The sequence below is a fragment of the Xenopus tropicalis genome, chromosome 7, assembly GCF_000004195.4.
Source record: "Xenopus tropicalis strain Nigerian chromosome 7, UCB_Xtro_10.0, whole genome shotgun sequence".
Classification (NCBI taxonomy): Eukaryota; Metazoa; Chordata; class Amphibia; order Anura; family Pipidae; genus Xenopus; species Xenopus tropicalis.
In genome coordinates, this window is record NC_030683.2 from 556,672 (window position 1) to 582,429 (window position 25,758).

The following is a 25,758-nucleotide window of genomic DNA, read 5'->3' on the forward strand; positions in this document are numbered from 1 at the left end:
CTAGGCAAGAGCATTACAGTAAAGCATGGCAATAATGAAAGTCACCTTGGGTTCCTCTGTGGGAAACTGAGGGGGGAACTTAAACTGATTGACACTTTGTTCAGGAATTCCCAGCAGACCTCAGGATCCCCCACATAACTGATGGGTGCAGGAATGTTGGGTTCCAAAGACTGCACAGGAGGAGAAACAACTGGGGTTGGGAAGGGGGCTAGGGCTAATAGTGCGGTACAAAAGGGGTCAAAGCAGTAGATTCAATTAACAAGTCAAGTAATATTTCTGGTCTCTTTGCCTTATATCTGAATAATACTATTAATGTTTTATAAACTATATCCAATGAGTTAGCTAAAATGTGTGTTGCTTTCATGGGGGGCAGCTGTGCGCCTGCGTCGGAAGGTTTGGGGGACCAGATCTGTAAATACCCAGTAAGGGTAAGGGTGGCCCTATAATTGCGAAGGCTTCGGGCTATTCACAGTTATTTACTGTATAAATGCGTTTCCCCTTCCCTTGGGATTTCCTTGCTACCTGCAGTGATGAGACTGCTGTTTGCTGCTGATACATTTTTGTGAGAGATCCCTAATGCTCCCTATGGCCAGCGGGGGGCAGCATAAGCCAAACTTAGTCAGAACATGTCATTGACTTGCACAAAAGCACAGTACATTAACCCTTTAAGCGCCGGCAGAATTTGACATTTCGGTTCCCCTCAGTGCCAGACGTTTTGTAAATATTCAGTGCTCTCTCATTTTTGGCCCATTTACTGGCGGCAGGGTTAAGTTTAGGTAGGCAAACTATATATTGTTTTTTTCAGGAGAACCTGAGCTTTCCAAATCCCTGAGTTCTTGTGTATTTCCACTTCTGGAACAAGATTTAGAGCATGAAATACAAAAAAAAAAAGAAAAATTTATATTTTTCATGATATAGGGATTTATACCAGAAACATTTTATTTTATGGACAAAAATTTAAAAAAAAATGGAAAGCCTCATGTCTCCTGAGCGTGCCAATACCTGATATGTATAGTTTAATGGAGATTTCTGACTTCTGTAGATCAAAAACTCCCAGCAGTAAATTACCAAATTTTCAGCATTACAGCAGAATACGACATACTTTAGATTCCAAAGCCAAAAATCCAAGAACATTAGGTTTACCCCAGGAAACCATATATTTTTGAAAGGTACACATTCTGCCGAATCCAAAATGGGTAACTATGTCTTCCAACTCCTAAGTACCAAACGGCAATGCTTTCCTGAATTTAGCAGTTTCTATAAAACATTATGAAAATTCTTACAAATCACCTCAAACCTTCCACTTTAAAGCACCTTATCTCCCACATAACATTAGGTACCAAGAAAACACATCCTAAATATGAAAGCCAAGGGTCTACTGAACAGTTTGATGCCCATTATGCATAGGATCACCAAAGTATCTGGTATTTAGAGACCCCAAAAGGAAGTTAGTGCATACAAAGGGCATACACTGCAATATAAGCTTCAGGCATGTGCATTATGTGACATATGACCCCCTAACAGTGCGGAGAACCTAGAAAACCATATATTTTCCAAAAGTACACATTCTGACAAAACAAAAATGGGTAAATACATCTTTCTACTGAAAACTACCAAACTACAAACAGAACGGTTTTTATGACATTTCTGAAAATCGTCACAAAGCTTGCATTTTACCCCATTATGTACCCCCACATTTTGTAATGTATCAACATAAAACACTCTAAATATGAACGCCAGGGGTCTACTGAACAGTTTGATGCCCTATCTGCATAGATTTACCAAACTATGTGGGGTACAGGGGCACCCAAGTAAAAATAGTGCATATGAATTTTCACATATGACACTCCGGCTCGTGCAGTTTTTGCACCCGGTATGTGTATTATGTGTCATAAGACCCCCTAACAGTATGGAGACCCTAGAAAACCATATATTTTCTGAAAGTACACATTCTGACAAAACAAAAATGGGTAAATACGTCTTTCTACTGCAAACTACCAAACTACAAAGCTATGTTAAACATAATGGGTTTATTTCTGAAAAATGTCACAAAGCTTGCATTTTGCCCCATTATTTACCCCACATTTTGTAACGTAAGTCCAGTCCCTGCTGTTTGTCATCTTTAATGTACTAAAATCATTATAATACACATTTTGGTGCAAATTTATGCAATTCCATTTCTGTCCCAAGATACAAGTTTGTAAATGTCTAAAATATTTAAAAACATATTTCTTATATAAACAGATAAATCAGAAATATAATTTATTTAATGCACAAAAATACAGCTGATCAGTAAAGTCCCATGTCCCCCGAATGCGTAGTATGAGATTTATATCATTTTATGAAGATTTCTATGTTCCCAGCAGTAGCGCTACGGAATTTCCAAGCACCAGAAACCTGTGTAGTTCCACTTATCAGCCAAAGATTTCGATAACAGGTAGGTTTTTCCCAAGGAAATAATTCATTCTGACAAATCCAATCGAGGTCAATACTCTCATTTTACTTCAAACTGCAAAGCTGGTAAAGGGGATGGAAGGGTTAAACTATGAGGTTAGACTGTCAGGGTTGGGGTTGTTTTCTCTGGAAAAGAGGCGCTTGCGAGGGGACATGATTACTCTGTACAAGTACATTAGGGGGGATTATAGGCAGTTGGGGGATGTTCTTTTTTCCCATAAAAACAATCAGCGCACCAGAGGCCCCCCCTTTAGATTAGAGGAAAGGAGCTTCCATTTGAAGCAGCGTAGGGGGTTCCTCACGGTGAGGGCAGTGAGGTTGGGGAATGCCCTGCCGGGGGATGTTGGGTAGGGGGTTCCTCACGGTGAGGGCAGTGAGGTTGGGGAATGCCCTGCCGGGGGATGTTGGGTAGGGGGTTCCTCACGGTGAGGGCAGTGAGGTTGGGGAATGCCCTGCCGGGGGATGTTGGGTAGGGGGTTCCTCACGGTGAGGGCAGTGAGGTTGGGGAATGCCCTGCCGGGGGATGTTGGGTAGGAGGTTCCTCACAGTGAGGGCAGTGAGGGGGTTGGGGAATGCCCTGCCGGGGGATGTTGGGTAGGGGGTTCCTCACGGTGAGGGCAGTGAGGTTGGGGAATGCCCTGCCGGGGGATGTTGGGTAGGGGGTTCCTCACGGTGAGGGCAGTGAGGGGGTTAGGGAATGCCCTGCCGGGGGGTGTTGGGTAGGGGGTTCCTCACGGTGAGGGCAGTGAGGGGGTTGGGGAATGCCCTGCCGGGGGATGTTGGGTAGGGGGTTCCTCACGGTGAGGGCAGTGAGGGGGTTGGGGAATGCCCTACCGGGGGATGTTGGGTAGGGGGTTCCTCACGGTGAGGGCAGTGAGGGGGTTAGGGAATGCCCTGCCGGGGGATGTTGGGTAGGGGGTTCCTCACGGTGAGGGCAGTGAGGGGGTTGTGGAATGCCCTGCCGGGGGATGTTGGGTAGGGGGTTCCTCACGGTGAGGGCAGTGAGGGGGTTGGGGAATGCCCTGCCGGGGGATGTTGGGTAGGGGGTTCCTCACAGTGAGGGCAGTAATTTTGGGGAATGCCCTGCCGGGGGATTTTGGGAGGGCAGATTCTATTAATGATCTCTCAACCTACATCTTTTTATTATGTTTACTATTTTTACTATTCGTTTTCTTTTTAATAACCTTTTTGGGGGTTAATCTTTGCCTCTGAAACAATCAGTTCCTCATTTTCTGTATTTACCTTCCTGATTGCTGATTTACAACATTTATTATAGTTTATTTTCATTGAACACAGCTTCTGTCCTGTCTTTTTTTCCTTCCTTGTCTTTCCTATTAACGTCTTTCCTTCTGAATTAAGCTACATACGGGGATCCTTAATGCTCCTACATTAAAGTCAAATATTTGTATCTCTTATACTGAGCCCCTCGTGAAAAACGGAACAAAATAGTGAAATATAATGAGAAGAACAGTGAGACAGGTGTAACGGCCCTTGTGCAATCTGCTCCTTGTATGGAAAAGGAATTTCACAAACACAGTCCTGATAAGCCTGAAACTGTCTGGAAAATGCAAGATTGTGGCCCCTCTGTGTAATTCCCATCACTCCCCAAGGTCACTCATATTCATACTTCATACTCTGCACTGCTATATATATATATAAGTAGGTGAGAGGTGAGGGCCGCTCTGTAGGTTTGGGTATAAATACTAGGAGTTCCTACTGCAGAACATTCACTTTGGCCACATCTCCACCATGAAACTTCTCCTGATCTGTGTGCTCCTGGGAGCCGCTGGTGAGTCCTCTTGCCCAATGCCTCCTCCTTAATGAGTCTCTTCTCCTCTTCTTTATATTATATGGTACAGCTCTTTCCTGTTGTATCTTAGGGGGAAAGTCCTTACATCAGGTCAGAGGTTTAAGCCGCCTGTTGATGCAAACATGTATCTTACCCACTCTTGTACCATTTGCTTTCCTACTGGGAGTCTGAATGATTGTCCTTTCCCTTCCCAGCTGCCTTTGATGATGATAAGATCATTGGAGGTGCCACCTGTGCCAGGAACTCTGTGCCTTACATCGTCTCCCTGAACTCTGGCTACCATTTCTGTGGGGGGTCCCTGATCAGTAACCAGTGGGTCGTGTCTGCCGCTCACTGCTACAAGGCGTAAGTAAAGGAGTTTTATAAGTTTTATAATGTTTTATAAACATTTAATGACTTCAGTCCCAAGCTCATTCCCCAAGCAGAACCTCTTGCTCCAATGAAACATCTCCTTCTCCATTACTTTTGCCTTTTCATTTCCGTGCATTTACTTTCCCTTGAAGGAGCGTCCAGGTCAGGCTGGGGGAACACAACATCGCCCTAAGTGAGGGAACCGAGCAATTCATCAACTCTGCCAAGGTCATCAGGCACCCCAGCTACAACTCCAGGACCATAGACAATGACATCATGTTGATCAAACTTGCCTCTCCCGCCTCCCTCAACTCAGCCGTCAACACCGTGGCTCTGCCTTCTAGTTGTGCCGCCGCCGGTACCAGCTGCCTGGTCTCTGGCTGGGGCAACCTTTCCACCACTACCTGTAAGTTACCAGAACAAGTAATGTAGGTTCTGTAATTAACAAATACCCATTTCTGAAGGTAATTATACTGCAGTGCAAGCTTCTGCCCCCCGAGCCCCCAGATCTGAGTCCACTATAAAGTCACAAACACAGAAAATATTCAGCCCTAAGTAGATAATTCTGTATCAGTTATTTATTGTGTGACTGAGAGGGGAAAGTGCAAGTTCCAGTAAGTGAATTTGCTTTTTGCAGTTGCCTGTAGCTCCCCCTGTGGCACCGGGGGCACAAACTATGAGTTCTACAGAAGATCCATTTCTTTGTTACCAACACAACTGCCCAAGTGCCAGTGATGGGACACGTCCATGAAAGGAGATCAGTAGCTGCTCCTTGTAGCCACCTAGAAATAGGGTCCCTTCCTTTCTGTGGGGCAATAATTGGCTACTTACCCACATAACCCACCCAAACCTCTCCTTTTGAAGAGCAGCTACTAATCTCCCTGAGTGACATTACCTTTAACTCAGTCATTTAATATCTTCACCTTTATTTTCAGCCAATTACCCCGACCTCCTGCAGTGCCTGAATGCCCCCATCCTGACCACCGCCCAGTGTTCAGGCGCCTACCCCGGGCAGATCACCAACAACATGTTCTGTGCCGGATTCCTGGAGGGTGGCAAGGACTCCTGCCAGGTAACTCACCCCATCCCCTCAGCTTTCTGCTTGAGGATCCATCTTTTATAAGAAGTACTGCATCTCCATTTTATATCTGTCCAATAACAACCTCCCCTCCTTTTTCAGGGTGACTCTGGTGGCCCCGTTGTGTGTAATGGGGAGCTGCAGGGTATTGTGTCCTGGGGTATCGGCTGTGCCCAGAGGAACTACCCCGGTGTCTACGCCAAGGTCTGCAACTACAACTCCTGGATCCAGAGCACCATTGCTGCCAACTAATCCTTTTACTGTTTGGAAACTCTCGGTTTTGGTTCTGATTCTGTGGAACAAATAGAACTTGCAAATAAATATTTTATTTATATAAGTGAGTGTCAGCTCCTTTACTGTTGGGTCTTTGCTAGATCATGAGGGGCATCACCCAGAGCCTCCAGGAATGTCCATTTGTACTGACATTAATGGGGACATGTTCATTTCTGTATCTCTCTTCTGGTTGGAGCTGTAGCCGGGGGGCACAAAAAAGCCACGAGGCACCAAACACTTTCCCACCAACCGTATTCTCTTAATGTTCCTTTAATAGGTGCTGATTAGGGGATATTTCTTCTGAATATATATTTATATATGTAGACTTTCTACCCCCCCAAGAAGACTGGAGAAATGGCAGCCTGAATGCCAGTTAGGGGGGGGAATGTGGCTCTGCTCACCTAAAGTCCAGCTGGCTGAAATTTGGGTGGAAAATACATTTGCTTCCCTAGGTATTTTTGGAATTGTGGGTTAATGACCCTCAAGTCAATGTGTTTCTGTATCTGTACACTGGGTACGAGCTAAGCAGAGCCCTGAGCAAAGGCTGAACCTCTGCAGGGCGTCTGGACTAAAAAAGTCAGAGAACTACTCCTTTAGGGTGACAGTTAGTTAGTAAATAAGGGGGTGTGGCTATAAATTCATTCTCCAAGCTCTGACAACACAGAATGCATTATATTTAGGAACTTTAATGACTTTTTCTAATAGTTAATTTCAAGAATCATTTTAATTAATTTTGCAATAGTTCCCCTTTAAATAAGCAATTTTCCATATTATTTACATTTGTAAACATATTAACTGCCCTTTTTAATAACAGCCCCACATGGATGAAGGCATCACTCGGCTGCTGGCTTAGGCCCTGGAGGGACAACCTTTAAGGTTGGTTGATGAGGATGTTTTTATGCAATGGGACTAGTAGTTTGGTGCTCATTCCCATCAGATCATGTAGCAGAATGTACCCTGAAGAGAAGCATTTGGTAAATTTGTGCCCACAGAGGAATTGGGTCAAGAGGTATTGGCCAGCAGGGACACAGATTGGACACCTACTTGCTCTTTTTTTTGCCCACAGTCAGGGTCAGAACCTCTTCCCCATACCCCCCTGCCCGAGTCAATTGGGCATGACTTGTATGAGTTGAGGTGCAGAAGAGAGCCAGAGTGTGAGGTTCCAGCACCCCAATGTGGCTGTACCTCAGCCCACCCATTTCCTTCTTCAGTGCCCCCACTAATTGCCTTAACGCTCCCACTTCCTGCTTCAGGTCAACCAGGTGGCAATTGGACCAACTCATCCATCCATCCCAACCATCCATCAATCCATCCATTCATTCATCCATCCCATCAATCCCAACCATCCACCTATCCATAAATACCAATTATCCATCAATCCATCCATTCATTCAGCCATCCCATCAATCCCAACTAACCATCCATCAATCCATCCATTCCTTCATTCATCCATCCCAACCATCAATCCCATCCATCCCAACCATCCATCCATCCCAACCATCCATCCATCTAAACCATTCATCCATTCCATTTATCCCAACCATCAATCCCATCCCAACCATCCATCCATCCATCCCAACCATCCATCCATCCATCCCAACCATCAATCCCATCCATCCCAACCATCCATCCATCCATCCCAACCATCAATCCCATCCATCCCAACCATCAATCCCATCCATCCCAACCATCAATCCCATCCATCCCAACCATCCATCCATCCCATCCCAACCATCCATCCATCCATCCCAACCATCCATCCATCCATCCCAACCATCCATCCATCCATCCCAACCATCAATCCCATCCATCCCAACCATCCATCCATCCATCCCAACCATCCATCCATCTAAACCATTCATCCATTCCATTTATCCCAACCATCCATCCCATTAATCCCAACCATCCCATGTTTTTTTTTTGTTTTTTTTTTCTAACAATTCTTTTATTGAACATTTCGTAAGCATTACATAAAGTTGTGTTACATGCATTATTAAAATTGCATTTTTTCTGTGTTTAATTACATGTAATAGAACAAAGTAATAGTATTATACATGCCATGTTTAACATTGAAAATAAAAGATAAAGTAAATAAAAATAAAAATTTTTTTAACCAATTTAACCTTGATGGTGTCTTATTCTTACTATTTCCTTTAATGTCTATAGTTAGGGGGAGGTACCTTCAGTGTGTGTTTTGTTTTGTTCTATTTGGTTATGTCTTGTAGGGGTTTAGTCTAGTACTGGGTCTGCATCTAACCAGGGTTCCCATGCGTTATAAAATTTGTCTGGGCAACCTCTTCTCATATAGGTGAGTTTATAAAGCGGAATGGCCTTTTCTATTAACTGTTCCCAAGAGTGTATAGAAGGGGCTCCACTGGATTTCCAGTGCGTCGCTATTGATTTTTTTGCATACATACATAGTATTGACAAAAATGTTCTTTGTGCTCTTCTTGGTGATATTTCTTCTACTTGGTTGAGTAGTGTAACTTTGGGATCCATTGGAAGTGTTATGTCTGTTTTTTCTTTTATGCACTGTATTACCTTTCCCCAGAAATGTTTAACTTTAGGGCATTCCCATGTCGTATGGATAAAACTTGCTGGGGCATATTGGCATCTAGGGCAGTTCTGGGATCATTTGGGATTCATATTGTGTAGCCTCTGTGGGGTAAGATAGGTTCTATGTAGGTAGTTTAGTTGAGTCATCTTGTCTTTACTGCTAATGACTCCTTCAAAGGCAGAGTCTAAAGTGTCCTCCCATTGCTCTGTTGTGAAATGGGGGATATCTTTCTGCCATTTCGTATACAACCTAATCAGAGATGTGCTACCAGCTGCCAGTAATTGTGCATAAAAACTCGATAGCGGTTTCTTAAGGGTTTCCGCATGTGTTTTTATTTCTGTTTGTCTTGGGGTTGTTTCAATTGGCGTGCGGCCGAATTGGGCCTCTGCAGCGTGTCTTAGTTGTAGGTATCTAAAAAGCATCTTGTTAGGGAGCAAGAATTTTTGTTTTAGTTGATAAGTAAGTATTGTACCATTTTCTAAGATATCTGCCAGGTATTTTATGTTATATTGTGCCCATAGCTGTGGGTCTGGTATTGATCTGAAGTGTTTTAGGTGAGGATTGTGCCATATTGGCGTAAATAAGGAGTAATGCTGTTGGGGCTTGGGGTAAAAGCTATTTGCGGTTTGCCAAGCTCTCACAGTTGCTTTCATTAGCGGAGAAGCTTTTTTTGTATATTTAGTGCCTCTGTATAAGAGGTTTTTTAATTCCTCCAGTGAACCTATTACTTGGGCTTCTAGGATAGTTGCAGCATTGGTTAGAGTGGGTACTGTCCAGTTTCTAGCTGTTGTGAGTTGCGCTGCCAAATAATATAAAAATAGGTTTGGAGCCGCTAGTCCACCTTTATTTGTAGGGAGTTGCAGAGTTGTAAGAGCTATTCTCGGGGGTGAGTGGTTCCAGTATAATATGGTCATTGGGCTTTTTAGTTTGGCAAAGATGGATTTGTGGAGGACTATTGGGGCTTGTCTAAAGATATAGGTCAGCTTGGGGAGAATTATCATTTTAAACAGGTTTATATGACCTATTAGTGACAGGGGTAGTTTTGCCTATTGTTCAGTTTTTTTTCTATTAGCTTAAGAACTGGGTGTATGTTGAGTTCCTCGAATTTATTTAGGTTAGCGTGTATCCAAATTCCCAGACATTTAAAGGACTCTACCCATTGCAGACCTCTAGTCTGTGTGGGGGCGTCTGGTGGTCGAGGGTCTATTGAGAATAGCACTGATTTTTCCCAATTGATTTTTAGACCAGAGTAAGTAGTATGAGAGTTAATTACCTGCAGTACCGTTTCTAATGCTTGTTCTGAGTTAGGTAAGTAAATGAGGGTATCATCTGCATACATCGAGATGATTTCTCTATTGGGGCCCAGTTTCAGTCCTTCTATGTTGTTTTGGGCTTTTATACGACAGGCCATGGGTTCCATAGCAAGTGCGAATAAAAGCGGGGAGAGGGGGCATCCCTGTCTGGTGCCCCTGCTTATAGTGAGGGGTGTGGATAATTTAGTGTTAGTTCTTACTTTGGCTACTGGGAGGTGATATAGCGCTTTTACCCAGTTGATGTATATAGGATGTATTCGGACGCGTTTCATCGTGGCCCATAAGTAGTCCCGTTCCACTGAATCGAAAGCCTTCATTTTGTCTAAGGAGGCAACCAACCTACTACCTGGGTTATCGTGTTTTGCCGATATGTTTGTGAACAGCCTTCTAATATTGATATCTGTTGTGCGTCCTGGCATAAAGCCTGTTTGGTCTGGGGAAATTACCTTAGAGAGATTTTGAGCTATTCTGGTGGCTAGAATCTTTGCTAGGATTTTAGCGTCTGCGTTGATGAGTGAGATTGGCCTATAGGAGGAGCAATCTAAGGGGTCTTTGCCTGGTTTTAGAATTAATATAATGAGAGTCTCCTTCATTGAGTTAGGTAGGGGTTTCCCTTCATTTACTCCATTATACAACTTCACTAGTAATGGTGCAAGAAGTTTGGAGTGCTGTTTATACCACTCCATTGGTATACCGTCTGTACCTGGAGTTTTACCAATCGGGGAAGCTCCTATGGCTGCTTCTACTTCAGCTGCCGTTATTTCCGTAGCTAGATATTGGGAGGTTTGTATGTCTAGTTTAGGGATATCTACGTCTCTGAAAAAGCTTTGTATCTCTGCAGGTGAGACTTGCAATTTGGAAGTATATAGATCTGAGTAAAATTCCGTAAACCTTTTATTTATTTCCTCTGGGGAGGAAGTTGGAATGAGCTTGGGACTGAAGTCATTAAATGTTTATAAAACTCTTTTACTTACGCCTTGTAGCAGTGAGCGGCAGACACGACCCACTGGTTACTGATCAGGGACCCCCCACAGAAATGGTAGCCAGAGTTCAGGGAGACGATGTAGGGCACAGAGTTCCTGGCACAGGTGGCACCTCCAATGATCTTATCATCATCAAAGGCAGCTGGGAAGGGAAAGGACAATCATTCAGACTCCCAGTAGGAAAGCAAATGGTGCAAGAGTGGGTAAGATACATGTTTGCATCAACAGGCAGCTAAAACCTCTGACCTGATGTAAGGACTTTCCCCCTAAGATACAAGAGGAAAGAGCTGTACCATATAATATAAAGAAGAGGAGAAGAGACTCATTAAGGAGGAGGCATTGGGCAAGAGGACTCACCGGCAGCTCCCAGGAGCACACAGATCAGGAGAAGTTTCATGGTGGAGATGTGGCCAAAGTGAATGTTCTGCAGTAGGAACTCCTAGTATTTATACCCAAACCTACAGAGCGGCCCTCACCTCTCACCTCTATGTATATATATATAGCAGTGCAGAGTATGAATATGAGTGGCCTTGGGGGAGTGATGGGAATTACACAGAGGGGCCACAATCTTGCATTTTCCAGACAGTTTCAGGCTTATCAGGACTCTGTGATGAAATTCCTTTTCCATACAAGGAGCAGATTGCACAAGGGCCGTTACACCCGTCTCACTGTTTTTCTCATTAAATGTATTTCCCTATTCTGTTCCATTTTGCACGGAGGGCTCAGGATACAAATATTTGACTTTATTCTTATTTTACACAAAGGAACCAACAGGAGGCAGGCACTTCTGGTATCCAAAAATATGTCAAAAAGTCATAGGAGGCAGCTAGTAGTATTCATAAAAAAGTCATTTTTTATTTAATCCATTAAAAACAAACAATTAGCCTTACACGTTTCGTACCTAGGGGTACTTAATCATAGGCTGTTTTCCAACAAAAAATACATGCTATTTAAAGGCAAGATGGCCAATAGAAAGATTCCAGAGATTTGACCAATCGCATTATGCAGATCGTTAGTCTAAATGGCCAGTTTGAGGAGGGTAATTATAAGCCAATCGTGTTACACATAGGCCTTCTCATCTTCATTGTAAAGGAATCTCTATGGGCCAGTCACCTTAGATTATATATAACATTAAATGAACAATTGTAAAAAGCTAGAAAAAAGTTCACATAGGATTAAAGGTATGATCTCTAAAGTGGAAAGGTATATCTATCATTAAGCTTGAATATCAGAACAACATTATTGTATAGAAAGTGTATTATTAGACGTAGCAGTTCTGTAGTGTGGGGATATACACATTTGTTATGCGCTGGGCTCAGGGAATCTGCACCCGAGTCACTAACTGATATTGGTGAGACTGGTGGGAAATTGCTACTTTTGAAAAATATATTTCCTTAAATATGATTCCCAGAGGTCTCAGGATTAAAAAAATACCCCCACCACTCTCTCCCATGATACAGAATTCATGGAGCAATGGAATAAAGTTCCGTCCGACTGCTCTTTGAGACTTATGGATCTCTTGGTTAATAAGAAACAACATATATATGAAAAACTAAAAACTGAAATTTCTGAACTTAAAAAGAACCACATAGAACTCCAAGAGCACTCGGACTACCAAAAATTTTCAGTAAATTTAACTAAACGGAGAGAAAAGTTGGAACATAAAATTATCGATAATAAGACGAATAAATTTAAACGAGACAAAAAAGACTATGATCAAAATACGGTTTATAACTGGGCTTTATACATTAGAAAAAATAAAGAAAGACCTTTTACTAGGAATAAGAACTTTACACATAGATCTATTTTGAAATCATCTAGAGATAAAAGAGTCAGCTTCTCTCCCCAACCTTTTTTTACCTGTGAGCAACAGTCAAATGTAAAAAGAGTTGGGGAGCAACACAAGCATGAAAAAAGTAACTGGAGGTGCCATATAAGGGCTATAATTGGCTATTTGGTAGCCCCTATGTTGACTTGCAGCCTACAGAAGGCTCTGTTTGGCTTTACACTGGGTTTTATGCATCCAAAACTTGCCTCCAAGCCAAGTATTTAAAAAATGAGCCCCTACTTTGAGGCCACTGGGAGCCGCATCCAAGGGGTTGGGGAGCAACATGTTGCTCGCGAGCTACTGGTTGAGGATCACAGGCTTAGAGAGTAATAATGAATCAGATTTCGGTGGCTGCTCCTCCTCTTTCTTCTCAGGTACTCAGAGAAACACGAGCTAAAGAGATCTTCTCCGGAGATGACACAAGGAAAATGTCAACTACCTCTTCATCATCAAAAAACGGACGACGTTCTGGTCCAAATGGAAGAACAGAACAAGTTACCGCTCAAGCGAATCAGAAGAGGAGGAAGAGGACACCAGGACCTCGAAATACCCCCTTCGAGAAAGAAGGAAGAGACAGTTCTAAATCTCTCAAAAAGGACACTTAGCCCTGAAGAAACCAGCGTCTTGGAAAAAGGTCTAACATTTTGCCCTAACAAAGACTTTGATTTATTTGATCCAATTACAGATTTGTACGTAAATTACTTCTGAAAAAACATTTCTTTACTGATGATATTAACTCTACCGAAAAGGAAAAAGATGGAGTCAAAGGATTTGACCCCACCTTTTTACAATCTAATGTATCTAAGAAAAGAGAATGATTTTACAGCTTGAAAATTTGCAGAGAGAATCTAGTCCAGAAATAGGAAGAGTTGGAGCTTACCATGCCCCCAACCATTGGAAAATGTAAAAGTAAATCTAACTTTTACCCTGTACACTTAAGGGATGCTACTATAAATATGTTATAGAACTCGAATTATCCTTACTAAATGATGATACAAAAAAACAACATGGATCTCTCTCTGCAAAAAAGAAAGGCAACCTCACTTATGAAGAAATGCAAGCCCTAAAAAACCTTGAACAAGATGAGAGTATAGTTATAAGGAGAGCTGATAAGGGTGGTCAAATTGTTTTCCCTGGTCGTACTCCATATCAGCACTATCTGGGATATCCCCGCCCCCATGCCCCATCACAAGGATCCTCCCCAAAGCTTTAAAAGCCACCCCCACCCCCTCTATGACGTCTTTTTTTCCTTCTACTTTCCTTGCTCCATTGGAAGCAACATTTTTGCTTTTTAGCCTTGGGATCTTCGGCTCTGTTCTGCTTGATACAGTAGGACAATGCTGTTTGGTATATTTGATCCCATGTGACTTTCTGGTTTGTCATAATGGCATCCAATGGCAAGTGCTAGTCCCCCCATCCGTATGCCCCCCCCAGGCCATGAGTGTCTGGTGGCAATGGTGTGTGGCCCAACACAATTAATATTTTTGCGGATGGGCGAGGGAGGTGGAAGGTAGCAGTCCTCAGCATTTAGTTAATGGCCTGAGTCTGGTGATCTCCATATTCCTTTTTGTTCTACTGTGTGGAGAGATTTATTTATTTTTTTGAATGGACCCAGAGTTCGAAGCCTACTGCCTCCCTCACAAAGTCTTTCCTAAGGTTTTGTATTAAGAGGTGTTTAAAAAAAAAAAAAAAGGGGGCCTGACACCCCACTGTCTTTAAACATTGGGCTGCATTATGTACTACAGATGGGTTAGTTTGCCTGCTAGTTGTTACATACCTGGATAGATTTAGTTGAATGTAACCAGTCAGATATTATGGTTACTTGCAGACAGATTGGGTGATTCATTGAACCTTTCAGTTGCTCTGGATTGTGTTACAGTTGCTAGGGCAGAGCCATGTAGTAACCTTGGGAACTGCCTAATGAAATGCATTCCTGAGTAGCCTCAGGTGAATGGGATTATGTGCTAAGCTACACTCTACCTGAGCTTTCCAGAGATTGCAGCAGTCCTGTGTTATGGCTACTTGCTGATACATGGGGTAATGCGTCAACTCCTTTCAGCTGCCCGCATTGTGCTATGGTTACTAGGGCACTGTTGTGTAGTTACTACTAAGAACTGGCTAATTAGATGCATACCTGAGTAGCCTCAGGTGAATGTGATTATGTGATCAGCTACACTCCAGCTGAGCTTCCCGGAGAGTTGCACCAGTTCTGTGTTATGGCTACTGGTAATGCACTAACATTCACTTACTGGGGAAGGTGTTTATAGCAGTCAGGGCATTATAGAGTTAAAGTACCTCTGAGATCTGTATCTGCATTAGCTGGGTATAATTATGTGTATGCACATGGATCCAGTACTGTGCCATCACGATTGTAGCCAGATTGTATTGCTGCATTAGGGCTGAAGTTGTTCAGGGGCCTGGCTAGTAGTAGCCTGGCTATTTATGTTTAAAACTCTGTATAAGGGTCTGTAGTATAACCCTACTGGCTAATTGGGGTGTAACCAGAGTACCTCTGCTGAAGGTAATTATGTAATTAGCCAAAGGTGTTGTGGCTCTCATTCCAACCCTGAGTATAGCCCCACGGGCTGGGAAGGGAAGGTTCTGTATACTGATTTTGTTTGCTGGTTTCCTATAATCAGTCCTCCTTTAGGAACCTCTAAGGTCGGCCATAACTGTTGGCTTAGAGAGCTATAGTATTATAGAAACTGAGAGCCCTTTATTCTGATCACTTAAAGGTGTTTGTAGCTCCCTGCAGGGGGCTGTAATCCTACCTTGTCAGCCAGCAGCAATTATTGGCCATGCTTTGGGGTCCCCAGGCTTGTGTTGCTACCAGTAAACTAACACAATTATTTGATTTGTGATTAGCATTCATCCGCATATGTGTTATAGTGTATTGCCATGTAGTTTTCATTCAGGCTATGCATGGGCACATGGCCATTAAGTGTTCCTATACTTATGCTGTATGTTTCTCTGTACAATAATCACCAGCAGATTTTTTTTCACTTTTCTAAGATTTAGAACCCTGTATTATGTATGCTTAAACTGCAAATGTCTGGGTACCAGATAATAATCATTAGTTCTTCAGCAACCATTGGCTGGTACCAGTTTGGGCAGTAAGCATACCTAGAGCTTTAGCTGACTGAATGTTTGCTGTACTGGGCAATGTGCATGTTTATGAATCTGCAGCCCAAACAGAGTACTATCTCCAGCATTTCTTTTATCTGTGCTATTAGCCTGCCTAAAGCTGCAGCACAATTCATGGTTCACTGTGTCCTATTATTGATAAGCTTCATAAGCTGTTGCCAGTCAGGGTTTTGTAGGCCTTTTTTGCAGTACTTCTAAGACCAGGTAGTATGTATGGGCCAAGCTGCAAGTTTCATTGGGCCCTGTGGGTATGCAAGCTGAATGCATTATGGTTATAACTACAGCTGAACCAATAGAGTTATGCTCACATGCTGTAGTTCAACTGTGGCGCCACTGGGCCTGTAGTAATCATTGAGCCTGGCAAAAACCAGGATCCATAATATGCTGCCAGATGAACATTCCTCTGAGTTTGCAGTTATTCTAGAGCCCAGCAACATGCGTTCCTCTGTGCCGCAGGGAGGCATCACTTTAGTAGTATATACACTTGGTGAACAGCATCTGATTTCTACAGGGCTCTCTCATGAGTTTGATCTACATGGTAAGTCAGTACGAAAACATTTGAGTTAAATAGGGGCTCCATGACTGGTTTGAAGCAAACCCATCAGTGTGTTCATGAATCTCCGCATTGCTAGTGTATAACACCAGCCTTTTTTGAAAGGTGCCATTACACTGGTTGGTATTGTCTCTTGGGACCTAAAGGCTGGCAGGTTGCAGCCAATCTCATGGCATCTGCTGGATCGCAGTAGCTCAAGCAGGGATTTGCTTGCTTCTCATGTACAATAATCAATGAGAAGCAAGCAAATCCCAAACGGGATTAATAAGGTACATAAGTAGATCAGAAAAATAAACAATTCAAACAATTTTACAGTTGACTATGAATGAAAAGGTAATGACGGAAAAACAAGGATTATTATAATACAATTTGATAAGATTAATACTACATTAAACAATTCTTATTGATACAATTAAACAGGCTAGTAGAGTTTGGAAATATTCATGGAACTATGGATAGTAAGGAAATGAGTCCAAATGAGAACTATCATTGGGAGAAAGGGTATGCATGAGGAATCTCCATTTAGATAAGAATCTTGTGCGGGTTTTTGTATTACTAAATTTGAAAGCAATGGCTTCATTTGTACAGAGAATTTGTAACTCCGAAATGACCTCCAATAATAATGGGGAGTTTGGATCGATCCACTTTTTGAAAATAATCCTCTTTGCTGCTGCCAAAATAAGGTTCAGGTAATTTATGGAGTAGGAAATGTTCCCAAATTTAGGCTGAATTAGGCGAGACACTTGTATAATGTCTTCTGAAAAATTTAATAAGGCAGATTTTGGAGTCAGATTATGTTTAAAGTCCAATGTAGATTTGAAATGGCTCTCAATGACTTGCCAAAAACTTTTAATATGAGGGCAATCCCAAAGTAGATGAATAATGTTTGGAAGCGGTGTATTACATTTGGGATAATTTTTAAGGAAATTTGTTTTTTTTGCAATCAAAGTTAAAACCTTTATAGGCTAGATGGATTAGTCTAAAGTTTTGCTCCCTCCAGATTTCTGTATGGATGAGTTTATCAAAACGCTTTATGCAATTTGTTAAGGTTTCTGGGGAAATTTCTGTATGTAGATAGATGGACCATGTTTTTAGAGATACAAAATTAGTTAAAGCATCAGAGTGTAATTGTAACTGTTGGGGAGACAAACATTCAGCGCTGCGGAATATGTTGGCGCTTTATAAATAAATGTTGATAATAATAATAATTGTAACACCTTAATCTGGGAACCGACCCAAACAAAATGTTGAAGAAAGACAGTTTACAATTTCTTTCTTTCCTTTTTATCTGATATTCCTTCCCCTCTCTGACTGCCATCAGCTCACATACTGAGATCCCTCCCTCCACCTTACTATTGGTTTGATCCCTGGAACCCAGTAGAGAGAGATATCCAGGGTCCTAAATTTCTAACTCAGTTTTGCTCATCTTATTCACACTCTAACATCCCTTCTGTAATACCAAAGAAAAGTTCAAATACACAATTATGACACAACATAGCTTTCCCGCACACTGTACTAGGTTAACCCATCAAAGCTATGACACCCCCCACACACAATCGCAGTGATTATCCCCTTTCCAACATGTACACCTCTCAGCTGGAATGTAACCATTAACCCCTCTTATCCCTGCACATAAGAATCCTCCTGCTACTGAACTTCATAGACACAACCTTAGACTGTTAACAGAGACCAATTATAGGGAGGCAAAAGAAAACATAGAAAAACAGAACATCAGGTTATAAATACCATGTGCAGGTTCCGTTAAAATGGGCTGCAGGCCAGAGGAACCTTTGCTGGCTGCCAGGAAGCCACTGGGAATTACAGACTAATTCACAATAGGATATGGGGATGACACGGTAAAGAAACTAAAACCTAGGTTCCTATCATGTCCCGGAGGTGATCAGTCTCCGTCCCATTCCGTGTCAACTGTCCGGAATTCTTATATTTGGCTTAAAGGCAGACAAAACCTGCAGTCTCACATTGGGCTCAAATTGTTAAAGACATAATCAGTCCTCACGGTATTTATTCCTGTCCAAATTAGTTCAACAAAGCATGTGGGTGCGCACCGAAAGAATCATACTGACACCAGGTTCAGTATTCCTTGCAAGTTTATCACGAATGAGTAATAGTAATTTCTTAGCACTTTTATTTCCTTTATTTTCAATTTCATATAATGAAAATTAATTGCAACAATTCCAAAAAAGCAAACAGGCTGTACTGGGATTAAGGTCCCTACAAAACCTTAGCTCAGTCAGAGGTATTCCTTAATGTTGTAATAAATTTTAGATGACCGGTTTAAAAATATAACATTTACTTCTAAAGAAAATAACAAAGACACAACACAGACAAACAGTTATTCATCCAACAGTATCACAACAAGAGACCCGTACCTACCTAATGCCCCTCCTTTAGAGGTTTACCTTTGATTTTCTCTCGTGATCAAATCTTAATACCATAAATTTACAAAATTAAAAATATAAACACATTTGGCAAAGCAAAGTCGTTAGGGCTGAACTGAGATCAAGGTCCCAACAAGACCCACAATGACTTGCGATCACTCTTAATACCAGGTGTGCTTATATGAGCAGATCCATAAAATACAGTTACAGGTACATATAACAAAGACAGGACAACACAGGAATACACATGCAGAGACGAATCAGTCAGTAAATAATGTTTCCCACACACGTCCTGAGAATCCCTAATTCTCTTTTTATCTCTGTATCTCTGTATCTTGTATCTCTGTATCTCTATTTATCTCTGTATCTCTATTAGACTGCTAACTGTACCCTTTTTAGATCGGCCTGTAGGGAAGAGCCAGAGGTAAAAGGAAAACCATCAATTAAGATGTAAATTCTACTTACCGCTGGATTCTCCTGCCGATCCCACTTTTCTGACACCAAACTGTAAGGGTTAATCTCTTTAACTCTGTCTGTGCTTCTCTGCACTGTATCTAAGCAGTCACGAACCAGTTCGATTTAATCTGTGCGTCGGCGAAACATCTGATATCGTCTGCGCATGTGCGCTGATCAGGGAACTTGTACAAACGATACAACCAGTATGTGTATTGCAAACAAGTACAACTTTATTTTGTTTTGATATTACTTATATAGTAGATATAAAAACACATCCCATTATGCTTACGTATCATGGGTGGGTACATTGCAATTATTAGTAGAAATACAGAAATTATTTAATTAGCTGCTGAAGCTTTATTATGATCTCTTAGCCTTGAATATTAGCTGAGATAATCAAGGCCGGAGCAACTTGTACAGACAAGATAGTGAGGATAATCATAACAATTGAAGTAACACATACACAGGCCTTCGTGATTCAAAACAAAATTGTGTAAATTCAGCATTTAGCAATTTAAACCCTATCAGTCTCCTTACTGTTAGGGGGTCTTATGGTACATAATACACATACCGGGTGCAAATGCATGAGCCGAAGCATCCTATGTGAAAATTCATATGCACTATTTTTACTTGGGTGCCCCTGTACCCCACATAGTTTGGTAAATCTATGCATATAGGGCATCAAACTGTTCAGTAGGCCCCTGACGTTCATATTTAGAATGTTTTATGTTGATACATTACAAAATGTGGGGGTACATAATGGGGTAAAATGCAAGCTTTGTGACGATTTTCAGAAATGTCAAAAAAACCGTTCTGTTTAGCATAGCTTTGTAGTTTGGTAGTTTTCAGTAGAAAGATGTATTTACCCACTTTTGTTTTGTCAGAATGTGTACTTTCGGAAAATGTATAGTTTTCTAGGGTCTCCTTACTGTTAGGGGGTCTTATGCCGCATAATGCACATGCCGGTAGCTTATATTGCAGTGTATACACTTTGTATGCACTAACTTCCTTTTTGGGTCTCTAAATGCCAGATACATCAGTGATCCTATGCACAATGGGCATCAAACTGTTCAGTGGACCCCTGGCTTTCATATTTAGGATGTGTTTTCTTGGTACCTAATGTTATGTGGGAGATAAGGTGCTTGAAAGTGGAAGATTTGATGTGATTTTCAGGTATTTCATCAAAACCAACAATTTTGGGAAAGCACTGCGACTCTGTAGTTTGGAGTAGAAAGACATGGGTACCAATTTTGAATTCGCCCGAATGTGTACTTTCCAAAAATATATGGTTTTGGGGGGTCAATGTATTTTTTTGTGTTTTTACCCCACAGAAAATGCAGTAAACATGCTGAATTTTCAGTAGCTAGAGACCTCTGGGGCAATCTCTATGCACTAACATCCTTATGGGGTCTCTAAATGCCAGATACAGTGCTGATCCTATGCACAATGGGCATCAAACTGTTCAGCGGACCCTTGGCTTTCATATTTAGGGTGTGTTTTCTTGGTACCTAATGTTATGTGGGAGATATGGTGCTTGAAAGTGGAAGATTTGATGTGATATTCAGGTATTTCACCAAAACTGGCAATTTTTGGAAAGCACTGGGACTCTGTAGTTTGGAGTAGAAAGACATGGGTACCAATTTTGAATTCCCCCGAATGTGTACTTTCCAAAAATATATGGTTTTGGGGGGGGTCAATGTATTTTTTTGTGTTTTTACCCCACAGAAAATGCAGTAAATGTGTTGAATTTTCAGTAGCTAAAATAGATCTCCGGGGCAATTTGTATGTACTAACTTCCTTTGGGGGTTTTTAAATTCCAGATACATCAGTGATCCTATGCACAATGGGCATCAAACCGTTCAGTGGACCCTTGGCTTTCATATTTAGGGTGTGTTTTCTTGGTACCTAATACTATGTGGGAGATATGATGCTTGAAATTGGAAGATTTGAGGCGATTTTTTTGAATTTTCATAATTTTTTTATAGAAAATGCTAAATTCAGTAAAGCATTGCCGTTTGGTACTTAGGAGTTGGAAGACATAGTTACCCATTTCGGATTCATCAGAATGTGTAGTTTTCAAAAATGTATGGTTTCCTGGGGTAAACTTAATGTTTCAGGATTTTTGGCTTTGGAATGTAAAGTATGCCATATTCTGCTGTAATGCTTTGAAAATTTAGTAATTTACTGCTGGGAGTTTTTGATCTATAAAAGTCAGAAATCTCAATAAAACTATACATATCAGGTATTGGCACGTTCGGGAGACATGAGGCTTTCCAAATCAGTTGAATTTTTGTCCATAAAATAAAATATGTTTCTGGTATAAATCCCCATATCATGAAAAATAGCATTTTTTCTTTTTTTTTTTTTTATTTCAAGCTCTAAATCTTGTTCCAGAAGTGGAAATACACAAAAACTCAGGCATATTTGGAAAGTTCAGGTTCTCCTGAAAAAAACAATATATAGTTTGCCTACCTAAACTTAACCCTGCCCCCAGTAAAAGCCTCTAAACTGAGAGAGCACAGAATGTTTACAAAACGTCTGTCACTGAGGGGAACTGAAATGTCAAATTCTGCTGGCACTTAAAGGGTTAAAGGGTCAAACTTAATGGGCTGTTGCCTTTTTAAAACCAAATTCCTTATGTGTCACTTTTGCCTTCACTAGAGGACAATAAACCGAGGAAAATCCCAAAACATGAAAGATCCCCAACCGGGACCTCCTCTGGGGCATTCCCAGAATATTCAGCAGTTTGATATGAAACACTGGGTTTGTTTTAAAGATATTTTAGAATATGAATCAACGACACAATATATGGGAAATAATGAGTTTATTAAGAATTTAGTTGGCAGCAATGGTGCTCTGGATCCAGGAGTTGTAGTTGCAGACCTTGGTGTAGACTCCGGGGTAGTTCCTCTGGGCACAGCCGTAGCCCCAGGACACCACTCCCTGCAGTTGCCCATTGCACACCACGGGGCCACCAGAGTCACCCTGAGGGAATAAGAGAGGTTGTTATGGATAATGAAATGCTGTCAATAAAGCACATAGATCCTTTCATTGCTTTACAAGATAGAGGGATTATTAGGGTTATGGTTAGGGTTATTAGGGCTAGTTTTAGGGTTATTAGGGTTATGGTTAGGGTTATTAGGGCTAGTTTTAGGGTTATTAGGGTTAGGGCTAGGGTTATTAGGGTTATGGTTAGGGTTATTAGGGCTAGTTTTAGGGTTATTAGGGTTAGGGCTAGGGTTATTAGGGTTATGGTTATTAGGGCTTGTGTTATTAGGGTTATGGCTATTAGGGCTAGAGTTAGGGTTATGGTTAGGGTTATAGTTAGGGTTATTAGGGCTAGAGTTAGGGTTATGGTTAGGGTTATAGTTAGGGTTATTAGGGCTAGAGTTAGGGTTATTAGGGCTAGGGTTATTAGGGTTATGGTTATTAGGGCTAGTGTTATTAGGGTTATGGTTAGGGTTATTAGGGCTAGTGTTATTAGGTTTAGGGTTATTAGGGCTAGAGTTAGGGTTATGGTTAGGGTTATTAGGGCTAGAGTTAGGGTTATGGTTAGGGTTATTTGGGCTAGTGTTATTAGGGCTATAGTTAGGGTTATGGTTAGGTTTATGGTTAGGGTTATTAGGGCTAGGGTTAGGGTTATTAGGGCTAGTGTTATTAGGGCTAGAGTTAGGGTTATGGTTAGGGTTATTAGGGCTAGTGTCATTAGGGCTAGAGTTAGGGTTATGGTTAGGGTTATTAGGGCTAGCTTTAGGGTTATTAGGGCTAGTGTTATTAGGGCTAGAGTTAGGGTTATGGTTAGGGTTATTAGGGTCAGGGTTACAAGGGTTCAGGTTAGGATTATAAGGGTTATGGTTATTAGGGTTAGGGAACGTCAGCTTTAGGAGAGCAGGACCAGCAATAGTTTGGTGCATTATGAGCAGGGTCTTATGCTAAAAGCTGATATTCCTAACGCCATCATTTACCTGGCAGGAATCCTTGCCGCCTTCCAGGTAGCCAAGACAGATCATGTTATTGGTGATCTCCCCGGGGTAGGCATTGTTACACTGGGCATCAGTCAGGATTGGGGCATACAGGCACTGCAGGAGGTCGGGGTAATTGCCTAAATGTAAGACAGATTTATTAGAAGATGCAGCCCTTTAATCTTCCCCATTGACTTACCCCCCACCCCCTGGTGACTTACTGCCACTGCTGAGGGTGTTGCCCCAGCCAGAGATCAGGCAGCTGGTACCAGCGGCGGCACAACCAGAGGGCAGTGCCACGGCATTGACGGCAGCATTGAGGGAGGCAGCAGAGGAGAGCTTGATCAGCATGATATCATTGTCCAGGGTCCGGGAGTTGTAGCCAGAATGTCTAATGACCTTGGAAGAGCTGATAAACTGCTCGGTTCCCTCACTGAGAGCGATGTTGTGTTCCCCCAGTCTGACCTGGATGTTCCTACAGGAAAGAGTTAATAGATTGTTACAGATATTATCAATCAACTCCATAGAAACCCAAATATTCCCAATAGGACGTGGCCCCATCAGAGCTGAGCCAGAGAGGGATGAGCAGAAGAATCCACTCCTCCCAATAATGTTCTGAGGAACATTTCAATCTAGAACATTCCAGTCTTAAAAGGAATCTGATGTCCATGATGTTTATGACTTACACCTTGTAGCAGTGAGCGGCAGACACAACCCACTGGTTACTGATCAGGGACCCCCCACAGAAATGGTAGCCAGAGTTCAGGGAGACGATGTAGGGCACAGAGTTCTTGGCGCAGGTGGCACCTCCTATGATCTTATCATCATCAAAGGCAGCTGGGAAGGGAAGGAAAGTCTATGAATGGTGCGTAGGGCACAGGTACATGGCACAGTTATTGAAGCCAATAAATAACCTCTTCCTATGTTGATCTTCTTTCCTCCCCACCCCCAATGTATCACTCATTTCCCCTCTACAGGTAGGGAAGCCCATAACCTGACTGTCCTTACAGTAAGGAACCCCTTCCTATGCTGATGGTGAGATCCCCTTTCCTCCCCACCCCCAATGTATCACTCATTCCCCCTCTCTTGGTAGGGAAGCCCATAACCTGACTGCCCTTACAGTAAGGAGCCCCTTCCTATGCTGATGGTGAGATCCCCTTTCCTCCCCACCCCCAATGTATCACTCATTCCCCCTCTCTGGGTAGGGAACCCCAATTCCTGACGGGCCTTACAGTAAGGAACCCCTTCCTATGCTCATGGTGAGATCCCCTTTCCCTCCCCCAATGAATCACTCATTCTCCCTGTCCTGGTAGGGAACCCCATAACCTGACTGCCCTTACAGTAAGGAACCCCCTTCCTATGTTGATGGTGAGATCCCCTTTCCCCCCCCCACCCCCAATGTATCACTCATTCCCCCTCTCTTTGTAGGGAATTCCATAATCTGACTGCCCTTACAGTAAGGAACCCCTTCCTATGCTGATGGTGAGATCCCCTTTCCTCCCCACCCCCAATGTATCACTCATTCCCCCTCTCTTGGTAGGGAACCCCATAACCTGACTGCCCTTACAGTAAAGACCCCCTTCCTATGCTCCACCACCCTCCCCCAAGTGAATTCACTCATTGGACTGAGGACTCACCAGCTGCCCCCAGCAGGACACAGAGCAGAAAGAGCTTCATGGTGGAGATCTGTAGCAGAAGTGAGTGCTACGGCAGAGAAACATCACCTACTTATACTCGAACCTGAGCAGATCTATTGATCCAATCACCTTTCACCTCTATCATTTCCCAACATGCTGCCACATTTAGAACATAAATATGTTTAAGCCAATCAGTGACCTTGTTGTGGTCACGGAACCTGCACAGATAAAGTTGACTCTTTGCCAGCTGCTAATTATCCCGTCCATTCTACAGAATTTCCGTATGTTTTAATCTGTGAATTCATGGAGGCAAACGTTGTCCTTGCTGATCTTATTTTTAGCCTTTGGGAAGTTCTCATATCCTTCCATTAATATATAATAGGAAAATGTGAAAGAGAAAAGAATGTCTGCCCCATATTGTTATTGTGATGGTGTAGTAATGTGGTTCTGCTGCTGTACCCCCATTTATATACTGTACCCCTTAGGGCATTGCCAGCATTAGGCAGTTTATGTCTCTGAGGCTGAACCTGTACCATAAAGGGCCCCCAGAAGTCCCCCCAAGGCCGGGAGTGGCAGGGGCTGTTCTCTGTTGCCTCATGTACCCAGGTGTTGGCTTTCCAAGTAGAGAGGATAATGGACCTCAATGAACCCGGTTGCATGAGAGAGCAAAGGGGATGTGTCAGGTGTTTTTCAAGTAAAAAAATAAAGCGGAAAGAAATAGGAGTCTGGGAGTTTCTGCAAAGAGGTAGTAAAGATTAGGGTGCCATAGTGGCAACCAGAAAAGGTAAATCAGCAAATAAAGTTGGTTTTGTTCACCAATCTCAGTGCCCTCACCGTGAGGAACCCCCTACCCAACATCCCCCGGCAGGGCATTCCCCAACCCCCTCACTGCCCTCACCGTGAGGAACCCCCTACCCAACATCCCCCACCCGGCAGGGCATTCCCCAACCCCTCACTGCC

General features: G+C 42.4%; 2 protein-coding genes across 4 annotated transcripts in view; one reads left to right on the plus strand and one right to left on the minus strand.

The window, feature by feature from the left end:
* The window catches only part of LOC101730988 (trypsin), a 35,104-nt gene extending 10,223 nt beyond the window's left edge, over nucleotides 1-24,881 (minus strand). The window contains exons 1-5 of one of the 3 annotated variants that reach the window (XM_031905655.1): nucleotides 24,799-24,881; nucleotides 23,848-23,998; nucleotides 23,383-23,636; nucleotides 23,165-23,301; nucleotides 22,007-22,184 (exon numbers count right to left, since the gene is read on the minus strand). In XM_031905655.1, the coding sequence (XP_031761515.1) occupies nucleotides 22,035-22,184; nucleotides 23,165-23,301; nucleotides 23,383-23,636; nucleotides 23,848-23,998; nucleotides 24,799-24,838 (732 nt within the window). In that variant the 5' untranslated portion in view covers nucleotides 24,839-24,881 and the 3' untranslated portion in view covers nucleotides 22,007-22,034. Of the gene's footprint in view, nucleotides 1-10,810; nucleotides 10,962-11,176; nucleotides 11,254-22,006; nucleotides 22,185-23,164; nucleotides 23,302-23,382; nucleotides 23,637-23,847; nucleotides 23,999-24,798 lie in introns of those variants that run through there. The other 2 variants (XM_031905654.1, XM_018090273.2) reach the window with 2 other exon arrangements.
* Nucleotides 4,152-6,027, plus strand: LOC116412105 (trypsin-like). Its single transcript, XM_031905656.1, has 5 exons — nucleotides 4,152-4,243; nucleotides 4,459-4,609; nucleotides 4,768-5,021; nucleotides 5,551-5,687; nucleotides 5,796-6,027. The coding sequence occupies exons 1-5, from the start codon at nucleotides 4,204-4,206 to the stop codon at nucleotides 5,943-5,945; spliced, it is 732 nt and encodes a 243-aa protein (XP_031761516.1). The 5' UTR covers nucleotides 4,152-4,203; the 3' UTR covers nucleotides 5,946-6,027.
* Nucleotides 24,882-25,758: the final 877 nt, after the last annotated feature.

Coding starts and splice junctions, on each gene's coding strand:
- LOC116412105 (XM_031905656.1), top strand. CDS start 4,204: ATGAAACTTCTCCTGATCTGTGTGCTCCTGGGAGCCGCTG. Junction 4,610..4,767: donor GCCGCTCACTGCTACAAGGC/GTAAGTAAAGGA, acceptor TTTCCCTTGAAG/GAGCGTCCAGGTCAGGCTGG. Junction 5,688..5,795: donor GTGGCAAGGACTCCTGCCAG/GTAACTCACCCC, acceptor CTCCTTTTTCAG/GGTGACTCTGGTGGCCCCGT.